This window comes from Patiria miniata, unplaced genomic scaffold, assembly GCF_015706575.1.
Source record: "Patiria miniata isolate m_02_andy unplaced genomic scaffold, ASM1570657v1 HiC_scaffold_29, whole genome shotgun sequence".
In the NCBI taxonomy this organism is placed as follows: Eukaryota; Metazoa; Echinodermata; class Asteroidea; order Valvatida; family Asterinidae; genus Patiria; species Patiria miniata.
The window spans coordinates 16,543,946-16,557,499 of NW_024037068.1; the positions used below are offsets into that span (position 1 = coordinate 16,543,946).

General features: G+C 38.7%; 2 protein-coding genes across 4 annotated transcripts; one reads left to right on the forward strand and one right to left on the reverse strand.

Moving 5' to 3' along the window:
- Positions 1–618: 618 nt before the first annotated feature.
- On the forward strand, positions 619–4,085 carry LOC119735973 (protein ALP1-like). Its single transcript, XM_038209952.1, has 2 exons — positions 619–900; positions 1,851–4,085. The coding sequence occupies exons 1-2, from the start codon at positions 628–630 to the stop codon at positions 2,355–2,357; spliced, it is 780 nt and encodes a 259-aa protein (XP_038065880.1). The 5' UTR covers positions 619–627; the 3' UTR covers positions 2,358–4,085.
- A 4,694-nt stretch (positions 4,086–8,779) lies between these two features.
- Positions 8,780–12,751, reverse strand: LOC119736227. 3 transcript variants are annotated; one of them, XM_038210265.1, is made up of 5 exons: positions 12,533–12,751; positions 11,467–11,537; positions 10,721–10,918; positions 10,165–10,362; positions 8,780–9,497 (listed from the first exon to the last, which is right to left on the reverse strand). In XM_038210265.1, the coding sequence occupies exons 1-5, from the start codon at positions 12,571–12,573 to the stop codon at positions 8,920–8,922; spliced, it is 1,086 nt and encodes a 361-aa protein (XP_038066193.1). In that variant the 5' UTR covers positions 12,574–12,751; the 3' UTR covers positions 8,780–8,919. The 3 variants fall into 3 exon arrangements, with proteins under 3 accessions (XP_038066193.1, XP_038066194.1, XP_038066195.1); XM_038210266.1 differs by lacking the exon at positions 11,467–11,537; XM_038210267.1 differs by lacking the exon at positions 10,165–10,362.
- Between the last annotated feature and the right edge of the window lie 803 nt (positions 12,752–13,554).

Sequence of the window (13,554 nt, forward strand, 5' to 3'; positions counted from 1 at the left end):
AACCGTTATGACGCACCATCACTGATATAGAGGGCGCTATCTCCTGACAAACCGCTATCACACGCGAACCCTTGCGATTTTGTGGTCGAGTTCGGGCGACCGCGTTCTCGGCTGTTCGTGAACAGCGGAGTTTTGTTCCCGGACTACCCGCCCGAACGACCCGAACAATGAAGAGCGCCATCATGGCAACAACAAATCTCTCATGATGGTATTTAAAGATGGCTGCCGTTTGTTTATAAACATGTTCCGCGAGGTGTGTTTGAGTTTGAGGCGGTGTCAGTCACTGTCAGAATGGCAGAATTAGCTATCGTTCTACATGATTTAATGTTTGAATTTGATGATGACGAAGCACTTGATGGAGATAACGATTTTCCTTCATATATCCTGGCATTCGTAAACCAGAAGAGAGAGAAAGTACCAAGAATTGAGGGATTCGTTGAAACAGTCGTGCCACAGTACACCTCCTGGGACTTTAAATATCATTTTAGAATAAGTCGTGTCACATTTGAAAGATTGCTTGGTAAAGTGGGACCTGAACTTTACCGTGATTATTGCGGAGGAAATACTCCACTTCTGCCTGACAAGCAATGTCTGACCTTCCTGTGGTATGCATGTAACCAAAGTAGCATGAGAGGTGTAAGCCATATGTTTGGGTTGTCCAAGTCAACCGTTCACTCATGCATTCACAAAGTTGCAGCAACTATATCCACTAGACGGCATAGTGTGATAAGATGGCCTGACCAAACAAGACAAGCTCATATTGCTGAAGGGTTTGCTGGGGAAAGCTGCCTTCGTGGCATCGTTGGTGTGATCGATGGGACCCACATCAGAATTATCAACATTCTGAATGGTCAACCTGATTATATAAATCGAAAATCCTATCCATCCGTCCAGCTTCAGGTTAGTCATGTTTAAATTAATACTGCTCTGATCGCTTTAATTAGTTGACTACTGTTTCTGTATTTTGAAATACAATGCACATGTTGATACTTATCTCTTTTGGCAGAAAATAAATACAACTGTTTTTCCAAAAGATAAATGACGTAGTGCCAGGATCACGACCATTTGTGGGCCCACTTATGATAATTTATGCTGGGTTATATAGCGTCATTGGAGCTTATGATGAATTATGCATACCCGCACGCATATGATTTTTGCTGAAAGGCGTTATACATGCATAGTTTAAAATTACCACTGTTGTCGAATCACCGCTGTAGGATACTACATGGGATTACAATTCCAATGGTGCGAGTTCGATCCCCATTGGGGTTTTAGCGGCTTGGAGGATTTTTTTTTCAAGGGAAGGTAAAGTCCGTGAACCTGACTTGCAACTGTACGCGGTTATGTGCGTAATTCATAAGTTCCGATGACACTAGACCTAACCCAGCATAAATTATCATAAGTGGGCCCACAAACAGTCGTGGTGTTGAGCGCAATTTTGAAAGACACGTAGTTTATAAATTTGCGCGCACAAATTTCAAAAATTGTGCGCGGTGATTAATTTTGTTCAAGTTTGCGCGCGCAAACTTAAATTGCGCGATGCGATCAACAACTGAGGCAAATACTGACACAAACTACATTAAAAAGGCAACAAATGAAAAGAAAAGATTTCAAATGAAGATTGTGCATTTCTGGTGTCTTAAAGGAGATCCAACTGGTAGCTCTGTCATTTTGAATCAATAATTACCCAACGCATCTGTGCTTGTTGCTTGATATCTGTGCTGATTGTGCTTATTGTGCTCAGTCATGGGTTCAGAAAGCTGTATTCAGAAATTCCCCCGTAAAATTGAAAATGATATGCTATATTATTTAACCCTTTGTGTTATGATATTTTCTCTATTTGTCTGCAGCTTGTAGTTGATGACATGATGCTAATAACGGATGCATATGTAGGATGGCCGGGATCAGTGCACGATGCACGGGTTTTCCGCAACTCTCCACTGTACCATGACGTTGAAGATGGACATAAATTGGCAGAGCATCAGTATCTCATAGGTGATACTGCCTACCCGCTCAGAAGCTGGCTGGTAACACCCTTCAAAGACAACGGACACCTGTCGCAGCAGCAACGCAGATTTAACAGGATGTTGTCTGGCAAACGCCAAGTTGTGGAAAGAGCCATAGGCCACCTAAAAGGCAGGTTCCGAAGATTGCGAGAGCTCATGTTCCATGACATAAGTCAGATATGCCAATTTATAATGGCTACATGTGTAATGCACAACTTGTGCGTGCTGTCTGATGACGATGTGAGCAGTTTCATCAACTTCGACGACCAAGATGACATGGAACTTGAGAATATCTTTGCAGATGCAACAGGTGGACATGTCAGGAGGAATGCTTTGGTTGCCCAGTGTTAGTGAGTTTGGAGTTTTCTCCTTAGATGGGTCTGTCCCGTAGAGCTATATTAGATTACTAGAGCGCTAACTCGACGTACAAAGTGATGCCTGCTGAGCGCATCCATGTTTGTACACAAACCTATGGGAAAACTCGAAATTTTGTACAGCTTTTGTATGGCTATGTGCATAAGAATGAGGAGTTCGCGCTCTAGTAATTTAATAAAGCTCTATGATCTGTCTTTGTCCACACTAAATGATACATTTTTGTGACACTGAGTTTGAATTTCCAACTGCAATATTTTGCCCTTCTTATTTTTATGCTTCTTACACCAGAAAGGTTAAGAAAATTTAAGCAATATTTAAGGAGCTATGGAAGGTTAATTGTGAAGGCATAATGTTTGTCACATGGACAAACACTTTTTTTCGACTCACCATTATTCAAAGCAGTATGAACCAAGTCCGATAATATTTGTTCCAGTATAATTAAGTGCCAACACTGTTAGTACATGTAGTTGGGCAATTCCGTATGAGAAACGACATTTTTCGGAAAATTTGTGAAGTACGAATTATGTAAGAAGTACAGTCTGAATCAATTATCTCAAAGCATAGGGCCTAGTTGACACTATAGATAACAAAATCCATTAAATTAGAGCCAAAATTTCTCTGAATTGTAATTCCGTTACCTTGGAATTGCCCATTTAGAGAACTTTCAAAGAAACAATCCTCTTTCTTAAGGAAGTATTTGGAAAACGGATGCCTTGAAAATAACGTTTGTTACCAGGACAGACAAGAAAATTTCAAATTAATTGTTTTGCTAATTGATGGAGACAGTTTTAACAAAGAGAATAGTTAGGACACTGTACATGTACACCCACATTCATTTTTTCCAGACTAAAATGAGGAGCTTTATATTTCAACTTATTTCTCATCTGTAACATTTTCAGTACCCATGAATTGTTTTTTTTCCGCATGATAATGCCTATTTTACATAACTTGAAAAAGGACCCCCGAAAAATAAACTGGACATTTGTATCAAATTTCTCATTATTTCAACAACTAACAACCAAATCCTTTATTATGTACACTATATTTCTACTATTGTACGACTACTACTAGAATCATTGAAGCTTATTTCTTGACTGTTAACAAAGTTTAAATGAGAGCTATTTTTTATGTTGTGCAGTTGTATCATTTAGTGTGGACAGACCATAGAGCTATATTAAATTACTAGAGCGCGACCTCCTCATTCTTACGCGCGGAGATATTTTGAAGTTGTCTGGGCACAGACATTTTGAATTAATGTGCGTGTTTGTAGAACAATGAAATTAAATGGAGTGAATTTTGGAAGTGTACTCTAAATGCAACGCGCAAGTACATCATACGCGCGGCGCGTCATGATAGTTAAAAAGCGTCACAGCATAATTATCTGGAGCTGATCCGTGCATGTGTTTGCGTTGTTTGCGCAGAACAAAATGAAACGCTCACTTAGTGATTTTGTGTTTCTGTTTTGGGCTTTGATAACGCACCAGTATAGAATAAAAACGCAGATATGCACATAGCCATACAAAAGCTGTACAAAATTTCGAGTTTTCCCATAGGTTTGTGCACAAACATGGATGCGATCAGCAGGCATCACTTTGTACATCGAGTTAGCGCTCTAGTAATCTAATATAGCTCTACGGGACAGACTCAGATTCATCAGCAGTGTAAAGTTTGGAAATGGATAATAAAACTCCCCACATTTTCCAATATACAGTGAAACACTGATATAACAGGGTCCTTCAGACTTTACAAAATTCCTTGTTATAACAGATATCTTGTATTAACAGTATTGAAAACAAAGAAAAACCACAGACTTGGGACCTAAAATTTTCCTTGTTATAAGCATGACGTTGTATTAACAGTGCTCTTCTTATCAGTCTTCAACTGTATTGGTTTCTTCTTTTTAGTGTTTTTTTCCACACACAAATCTGTAAGTCTTTTCAAGAGGGTAAAATATATCAACTTGAAAACTGGCATTATCATCAACCTTTATACCCAGTAACTTGTGCATGCAAGTGTGATGTCATGATGACACCATCAGTCATCAAGTTACAAAAAAGTTTAACTCAAACAATGACCGATTTCTTATAACTGTATTTGAGGGAACATGGTATGATACTCCTTATATCGGATCTGACAGATCTTGAGTGGGGGCTAAATATTGTTGTCTGACCCTTACATATACTTCCATGGTTAAACTCAAAGTTAAATGAATTTAAACTACTGAAAAGTTTGTATTCAAATAAGCAAATGTCTTTAAACCGGTCATGGTGTAAACTTTAAATCTGGTAGAAACCCAAAGTTTGGTGTGCATATTTTTGTGACATCACTGTGACATTATCAAATGTCAAATTACATTGTCAAAATTAAAAGAAACAATTTTAGCTATAACTATCAAACTGAATGAGACATCACTTCATATTTTCCGATCTGTTAAGCCTAATTTTAGGCAACATAGTTGATTCACAGACACATCAGATAACCTTTATGTCCATGATTACTGAAGTGCAACGATATATGAAAAAACATTTAAAATGGAGGTGAATTTCACACACATTTACCAAAGTGGAGCTTGAACGCTTGAGAAAAAGTGTAAATTTGGAAAATGATGCGTTTCCCTTGTTTTTACGCCGTCATTCAGTAAACATGCAGAAGTATTATTTTACACAAATAATTGCACTACACTAGACTTTCCAGTCATTGGTGTGCAAATGCTAGAACGTCATCAAATCAGAAGTTACGTGCAAACTCATATGTAACATGTACGTTTTCATTGTTCTGATTTTCAGGAAGTTGCCGTTTGTCATATTTTATATCCAAAATAGTGACCTTAAAAATGTCAATTGTATCTGGATATTATACTCGTGTTGACTAACTTAAAATAACAGAGACCTGGTATGTGAGAAAATTTTGCAAATTTCTTACCAAATTCTTGTTTTATTTTGAAGGTTAATACCAACTCTAACAAGGCCAAAAACAGTTAATACAACTTCAGTTTGTAATAAACGTACATTAATTTTTTTTTGAAAATTAATACCAACTCCAACAAGGCCAAAAACGGTTAGTACAACTTCAGTTTGTAATAAACAATTTTTTTCAACAGCATAAAAATTAGTGGGCATTTTTTTCACTATTACTGTAGGAAATCAATGTATGGAAACTTTTGGCTGATACAATTAATACAAATTAATTTATTATGTGATCTTGGTAGGGCAGCTAAAAGTATTTGTTATTTTTTATTGATTGTTTAATTACTTGTCTTTTGTTTTGACTGCTTTTATCTGTATTTCTTAATAACTTATGGAATTTTAATTGTACAGCGCTTTGTGATGTCTGTGTGACATGGAATGCATTTTTTTAAATAATATATTTTATTATTAGGCCTGTTTATTGTTATTTATTGTTACCCAAATTTTATGAACTTGTTTAAGGCTCAAAGCCAAATGACCTATTTGTAAGTATACAAGCATATTAAAGAACCAGAACAAAAAAAATGAACAGATAACATTTGTCTGTGTCCAAATGATTGATTCACAGTATTACTTGCCCCAAAGTAATAACTCAGAACCTATCAAAAAATGCAGTTATAGGTTTTCTTTAGCTGAGGAAAAACTAGGAGAAAAACTTTACCACCTACATTTTACAGGAAACACAACTTCTTGTGAGACTACAGCAATAAACCTACTTTATAACAATACACACTTCATTTGACCAAGAGCAAAGGTACAAATGTACTGATAGAATTGTATATTGTGAATAATGTTATAATTTTCAAAGATGGAAAGGGAACATATAATCAGATGAAACTATACAAGCTCTGCCATATTTATTATATGAAGTTTAATTAGCTGTTTCGGTGTACACACCGAAACAGCTCTTGTTTTTGTTATTTTTTTTTTTTCTCTTTTTTTTTTTTTCTTCCACTTTTTTTCCCATAGGATAACACGTGTTTTCGTTCTACAAGGCACTTTTGGACTTTTTTCAAATCCGATCGACTTCAAACCTGGCACACACTTAGACCAACATCTGAAGATGTATGCCGAAACTTTTCGTCATCATGACGTCATCACGTGTCACGTGACGTCATCCTTAAGGAGCATACTTTAAGGCCCTATATCTACAGAACCGGAAGTCCGATTTGGTTCAAACTTGGTATGCAAGTGTTCCGGGACGTGTTATAGACGAAAATTGCAGTGACGTCATGATGACGTCATCGTGTGATTTTATATAAATTATTCAATTTTTGGACCTTTTACTCATATCTCATGAACGGAATGTGGTAAATTCGAAATTCTTTTTGTAACAGGTTTGTTAGGTCATAGATAGATGCACAAAATTTCGTAAAATGTGTGACGTCATCATGACGTCATCAAAAACGTGAATTTTTGATTCACATATAAGGGTATGTCCGATCGTTATGAAACTTGGTGGGTAGGTAGGTATAGATAACAGCATTCAAAATCTGAAGTGACATCATCATGACGTCATCATCTGATTTTTTTATGAATTTTTCAAATTTTAATATTTATTCATACATACCTCAGACAGTTTAGCCATTCCTATTGGTCGAGAGCCCGTCACGTGGCCGGTATTAAACGGATGATAAAGACATGGCTAGCTGGTCTTAAACACTTTTCCAGTTACAATAAAATGTGGACTCCTAAAAATCCAGTGCCTCTTATCGTTTCATTGGTTGAACGTTCACAATCCTCACGTAGACATGCGCAACACTACCAGGGAGTTAGAATTTTATAGTTCTAAATTCAAAACGCAACGCGCCAGGTGCGTTCTGCGCGACATCGCATAGAACATGATACGCGCGCGTCAATCTCCATAAAAGGGTTGTTTTCATCTTACTCGCCAGCTGAACACTCCATTATTTTGCAGGAGGGATGATTCAAAAGCATAAAGTGAATTTGTTGAACAAAATCGGGATGTTTTGAACGAATTATATGATTTTTTTTTACCGAAAAGGTATTTATGAATGGGAATAAATATGTACTCCGTCGGTATTTATCACTCTGTTTAATACCACTTAGAGTCTGGGTGCTGATAATTACCCTCGCCTCCGGCTCGGGTAATTATCAGCACCCAGACTCTAAGTGGTATTAAACAGAGTGATAAAAACCTCCGGAGCACACATTTATTCCCTTAATCAAATTTTGCAAAAAATGTATAAAATACGGTCCGATCGACTTCAAACCTGGCACACACTTGGACCACCATCTGAAGATTCAGGTCGAATCATGACGGCATCATGACGTCATCACGTGTCACTTGACATCATCCTAAATCTGCATAGTTTAAGTCACTATATCTAGAGAACCTGAGGTCCGATTGGGTTCAATCTCGGTATGCAGATATTCCAGGAAGTGTTATAGACAAAAATTGCAGTGACGTCACGATGACGTCATCATGTGATTTCATATGAATTATTCAATTTTTGGACCTTTTACTCATATCTCACCAATGGAACGTGGTTAATTCGAAAAAAAATGTTTGCAAAAAAGTTTGTTAGGTCGTAGATAGTTACAGAAAAGTTTTTAAAATGTGTGCCGTCATCCTGACGTCATGAAAAATATTATAATTTTACATAGGATGGACACTTTTTGTATAGAATACGCTTGTACATGTTCATTCGACCTGGATGAAACTCCTTTACGGCAGTCATTAATAAAACGGTCGAAACAGCTCAGTGTTTGTCCACAAACACATTTCTAGTTTTTTTTATATTTATATTTGCAGAGTATTTCGTCGCAGAGCTGACAAAATGACGAATAAGCGAAAACCTTGTTTGGAGTAATTCGCGATTGAAGTTGGACACTTCTCCGGGCGCCGTATTTTACCCTCAATGTTTCGATAAAAAAACTGTTAGTATATATTCTGAATAAAATATGAAACTAAGAATCCACCAGGTCACTTATTTAATCAGAGAAGTTGTGCGATATGATTTTATTTGATCGTAAACGCATTCGTCAGTTTGTCAAATTACATTAAACTGCAATATCCGGTTGTTCTTCACACTGTTTGTATGCTATTCGTCAGTTTGTCGGATCGCGCGTGCACGCACGCGCAATCCGACAAACTGACGAATAACATTCGTTGGTACTTTGAACGCACACCTTACATAAGCTGGTTACCAGCGAAATGTTTGTATGCTATTCGTCAGTTTGTCGGATCGCGCGTGCACGCACGCGCAATCCAACAAACTGACGAATAACATTCGTTGGTACTTGGAACGCACACCTTACATAAGCTGCTTACCAGCGAAATTTCGTATTCGACACTATGTCAAATTATGGATTTGTTTTTGTGAGTGATTCGCCACAAGGGGGGCTCTGAATCTCAAAATCCAGACAAATATTAAGAATTTTGGCATAAATACCTGAAAGAGCAACCTTCATAAAGCCTAAAAATAACAAAATATCGAAATCGCAAAAATGGTCGATTCGCCGGTTTGTCAGCTCTGCGACGATTTAGCAAAAAAGGAACACCAACAACACAGAACTTTTAGCCTGATCAACTGATCAATCGAGAATGTTCAATCCTCTTTTTTCGATTTAGCAAGAATATCGAGAAGTCTGTCAAATCTGTCAAGTTTCTGTCGATTGTGTTCTCTCACCATTTCTTCTCGCCGTTTGTCTCTCTCTCTTTGTTCCTTATGAAACTCATTAAGCCAGTCTACTACATTGGGCAATTTTGTTGGCTTACGACTTTTTCGCCCTATGGGCAGCTTTGCCACTTTTTCAGCAGGTTCCTCCGTTTCATCAAGGAGGTTACCTGTAGTAGATGGCACACTACAACTGCTAAGTGTCATGGATGGTCTGGTACTCTCGTTGTTGCCATATAATTCATCTAATTCAGTGTAAAATTTACAGATCTTCCTATTGGCCCCTGTTTGGGAATTATGATCCACTGTTTGTTTATACTCTCGTTTAATTGATTTCCATTTGTTTTGGCAGTGGTCTGTTGTGACCAAACAACCCTTACTTTGCATTTCTTTGGCAATTTTATTCCATAACACTTTATGAGCTTTGGTTCCGTGGAATGAATCTTCCATCTTGACTCTCAAGCTCACAAGCAGGGTACTATCTCTGTCACTCCAGGTTTTTCTTTCATCTGGAACAAAGGAAAAAATCAGGCATGAGTATACATGTAGTACATGTATTTTACAACTGTGATTCAGGATTTGCCTGTTGACATATTCATGTAGAACATATACGCCATACACACACACTGCGCGGTGATGTAATGTTAACAGTGAAGTATTAGTGATAATCTTTATGCAACAAAAGGCGCACGCAAAATAATGTCGCAACCAGTGCTCCATAATAGCGATTACCACACGCAAACCACCTACACGCTATGCCTTCAAATTTTAACTGACGCAGTATGGAGTTTTAACTGGCTCGTGTAAATATGATTGGCGAATTTTGAATATTCGAATATTCAGTCTAACGCAGTTTTGAATAATCAAATACTAAACTATTCGAAATTGAACAGCCCTACTCTTTATAGTTTGTGACTTGGCTTTGATCTCAGGTACAACAACACTAAAGAAAAGTACACATACTACATACTAAGACCAAAACTCAGCTGACTCAGCTGATGAAATAATGAGGACCCTGTCTCATTACAATTTTGCATAATTCTGTCAGCTGAAGAGCAAGTAAATTTGACCTGAATTTGTTTAATTTCCATGTTTTTCTGTGCTCGAGACCCCCGTCTGGGAAGTTACATAATACTACACTACATGCTAATAACATGTTATTAGTTCAAATTTTACCATGTCCAACTGAAGAGGGCCCTGCCTCTGTCTCTTGTCCTGGTGTAAGGCTGGACTGGGTTGGATGGGGCATCCCTGCTTCATGTAACCGTGGCTGTCCAGTTCTGTTGGTTAGGGGAGGTGTCTCTCGTGTTTTCGGTTGGCTAGTCCTGCCAGGCCGCTGTACCGTTGCACAAAATGTTTGTGCAAAACTTTCATCTATGAGAAGAATATAATATAACAGTAATGGTCTAACCCATTTAAATATACTAGTTTCAAATAATCAAATACTAAATTTTCGAAATTGAACAGCCCTACTCTTCATAGTTTGTGACTTGGGTTTGATCTCAGGTACAACAACACTAAAGAAAAGTACACATACTAAGACCAAAAACTCAGCTGATGAAATAATGAGGACCCTGTCTCATTACAATTTTGCATAACTCTGTCAGCTGAAGAGCAAGTAAATTTGACCTGAATTTGTTTAATTTCCATGTTTTTCTGTGCTCAAGACCCCCGTCTGGGAAGTTACATAATACTACACTACATGCTAATAACATATTAGTTCAAATTTTACCATGTCCAACTGAAGAGGGCCCTGCCTCTGTCTCTTGTCCTGGTGTAAGGCTGGACTTGGTTGGATGGGGCATCCCTGCTTCATGTAACCGTGGCTGTCCAGTTCTGTTGGTTAGGGGAGGTGTCTCTCGTGTTTTCGGTTGGCTAGTCCTGCCAGGCCGCTGTACCGTTGCACAAAATGTTTGTGCAAAACTTTCATCTATGAGAAGATTCAATATAAAAATAATGGTCTAAATACATGTAATGCACAGGACCTGTGTAGCAAATTAAGATAATTTCTTTGTATGAAATTGAGATGGAAATAATTGGAAAAGGGAAACTTTTCTGTACTGATAATGAAACCTTGCAGCCCTTTCCCATTTAAAGTCACCAAGTTAAAAATAAAAAACAAAATAAAAACTAGGCAGTGTAGATTTGACCGTTAACTGGTAATGTTATACTTTTGCATTTGTACTGGCACGGTAACCAATTATGTGCAGTGAGTGCTTTGGGGGACTTAGAAATGTTTCCATGAGAAATCTTTGTCTGATTCATACGTTCATTGTCATTGTGAACTCATAATAATTCACAAGATGGAATTAAAATTTAAACATTTGTTGTTAAAAAATGTTAGGTCTATAATGTATAAAGCCCTACCTACCAACAGGTATGGAACAATAGTCTCGGACATAGTTTTTGGGATAGCCCCCAACTTAAAATAGGCCCCACATATATAAGGGGATTTACGAGCCCAAACAAAATGCTTACCAGATTTCAAACGCTCTGCAATACCAGCAGGAACATAGCGGATTATGACAGGAACTTGCTTTGTTGTGTACCTATTTCCAATAAGGGTAAACAAAAGTTTCAACAGTTATTGAGCATATTGAGCTCACCCTAGGCTGCTAAAAGTGCTAGGCAGCTAGTAGTTGCGATAATCGTAACCTACCATCCTCCCGACAGTCGAAGACCGGAGGGTTACAACTAGTGTACACAATTTACATAATAGCAATTTCGACCATTTTTGCCAGACTAGTCACCAGATGTGCCCAATTTTTACCACTTTCAAAGATCATGACACACATTTTAAGAACACAGATTCGATCTTCAATGTGTAATGACTCCGTTCATAACACTCAAAACATCATTGAGAAAATATTTTGAGGAAAGTGGTAAAAATTGGGCAAATCTGGTGACTAGTCTGGCAAAAATGGTCAAAATTGCAACTAGGCCTATGTAAATTTTGTACACTAACTAAGCCCTAGTTGTCTCGACTCTCTTAACCCTCCGGTCTTCGACCGTCGCGTCGGGAGGATGGTGGGTTACGATTATCGCAACTAGGCAGCTAGGTAAATTATATAAATACGTGTAACATTACTCCTTAGACTAAGGAGTACTAACAATGACTAAGGCTTTTTTAGTAGCCTATAGTAAATACCAGGCAGCTGCTAGGTAGGGACATTAATTTTGTATGCAAAATAATCACACCATCTGACCATGATCACAGACACAGTTAAGTAAGTGCTTACTGACTTAGTTTTTCTTACTGACTTAGGCCTAGTTTTATCTGCATTATTAAACCATGGAGCTATATTAACGTAACATTACACATTCATGACATTTCACAGAGTCGGAAAGAATATTTTACTAGTTTACGGTTCACCCCTTTCCTTACACAATACCATGCTTACAGTCGCTTTACAGCTAATATCAACCACCAAAATGTTTCCGCGGTGAAATTTGCTTCAAACTTCTGCCTTGCAAACAAATTTGTCATCAGAACTGACTACCTACCCGAGGGAAAAAAGAATTAAAAGCAATTAAAATATCCTACCCCTTCTCAGCAACGCTGAATCCGTCATGTCCGTCGGCCATTTTGCTAGAGAAGTTTCTGCCGCTGTTTTGAAATCCCGCGCTTTTTTACGTGTGTTCGTGCAAACCCCCGGCGGATAGGTGGTGTGCGATTTTGTTCCGAGTACAATGTTCTTGGGACGTGTTCGTGTGGTTCGAGCGCGAGAACAAAGTTCGCGTGTCAAGAACAGACCGCCCGAACTCGACCGACGTGTGATAGCGGTTCGTCAGGAGATGGCGCCCTCTATCAGCAATAGCGGTTCTTGTGTGATAGCGGTTCGTGTGTGATAGCGGTTCGTCAGGAGATAGCGCCCTCTATAATCAGCGATGGTTCTTGAATAAAACCAGAAGGAGCGTCTCGGATCCGAGACTAGAATTAGTGTTGGGATGGGGAAGCGGATCAGACTGGAATCGTGGGGAAGGAGATCAGTATGGAGTGGGGACGGAGATGAGTATTGGGATGGGGACGGGGATCAGTATTGTGATGGGACGGGATCAGTATTGGGACGGGACGGGGATCAGTATGGGGTTGGGACGGGATCAGATTGTGATGGGGACTAGGATCAGTAAGGGGAATGGAAAGGGGATCAGCGAGGGGATCGGGAAGGGATCAGTATTGGGAAACGGGCGTTGATCAGTATTGGATTAGACGGGATCAGTAGGCATGGGGATGGGGACGGGGATCAATATTGGGATGAGGGACGGGATCTGTCTGGGGTTGGGAATGGGGATGGGAATGGGGATTGGGATGGGGATTTGAATGTCAGAGGTTGGCGTAGGTTGGGAATGGGTTTCGAGGAGATTGATGAGGGGAAAAAGCAGATGGAGTGACATTGATTTCAAGAATGACGAGGGAGACGAATGTTACAATGATATGGGATTACAGTAAGGCGAGAGCATTTCTCATTGTTCTTACCAGTGTGCGAAAATGTATTTGTCCGTCCATCGATGGCCTTATCAGAAGGGAAAAACCCCATGTTGTGCTCTGTGATGTATTTTTCCCAT

Excerpts from the sequence above, each read along its gene's own strand:
- LOC119735973 (XM_038209952.1), top strand. The coding sequence starts at position 628 with ATGAGAGGTGTAAGCCATATGTTTGGGTTGTCCAAGTCAACCGTTCAC. Across the intron at positions 901-1,850 it reads ATCCATCCGTCCAGCTTCAG|CTTGTAGTTGATGACATGAT; the intron begins GTTAGTCATGTT and ends ATTTGTCTGCAG.
- LOC119736227 (XM_038210265.1), bottom strand. The coding sequence starts at position 12,573 with ATGGCCGACGGACATGACGGATTCAGCGTTGCTGAGAAGGG. Across the intron at positions 11,538-12,532 it reads TTCAGCGTTGCTGAGAAGGG|GTACACAACAAAGCAAGTTC; the intron begins GTAGGATATTTT and ends TATTGGAAATAG. Across the intron at positions 10,919-11,466 it reads TGCAGAGCGTTTGAAATCTG|ATGAAAGTTTTGCACAAACA; the intron begins GTAAGCATTTTG and ends ATCTTCTCATAG.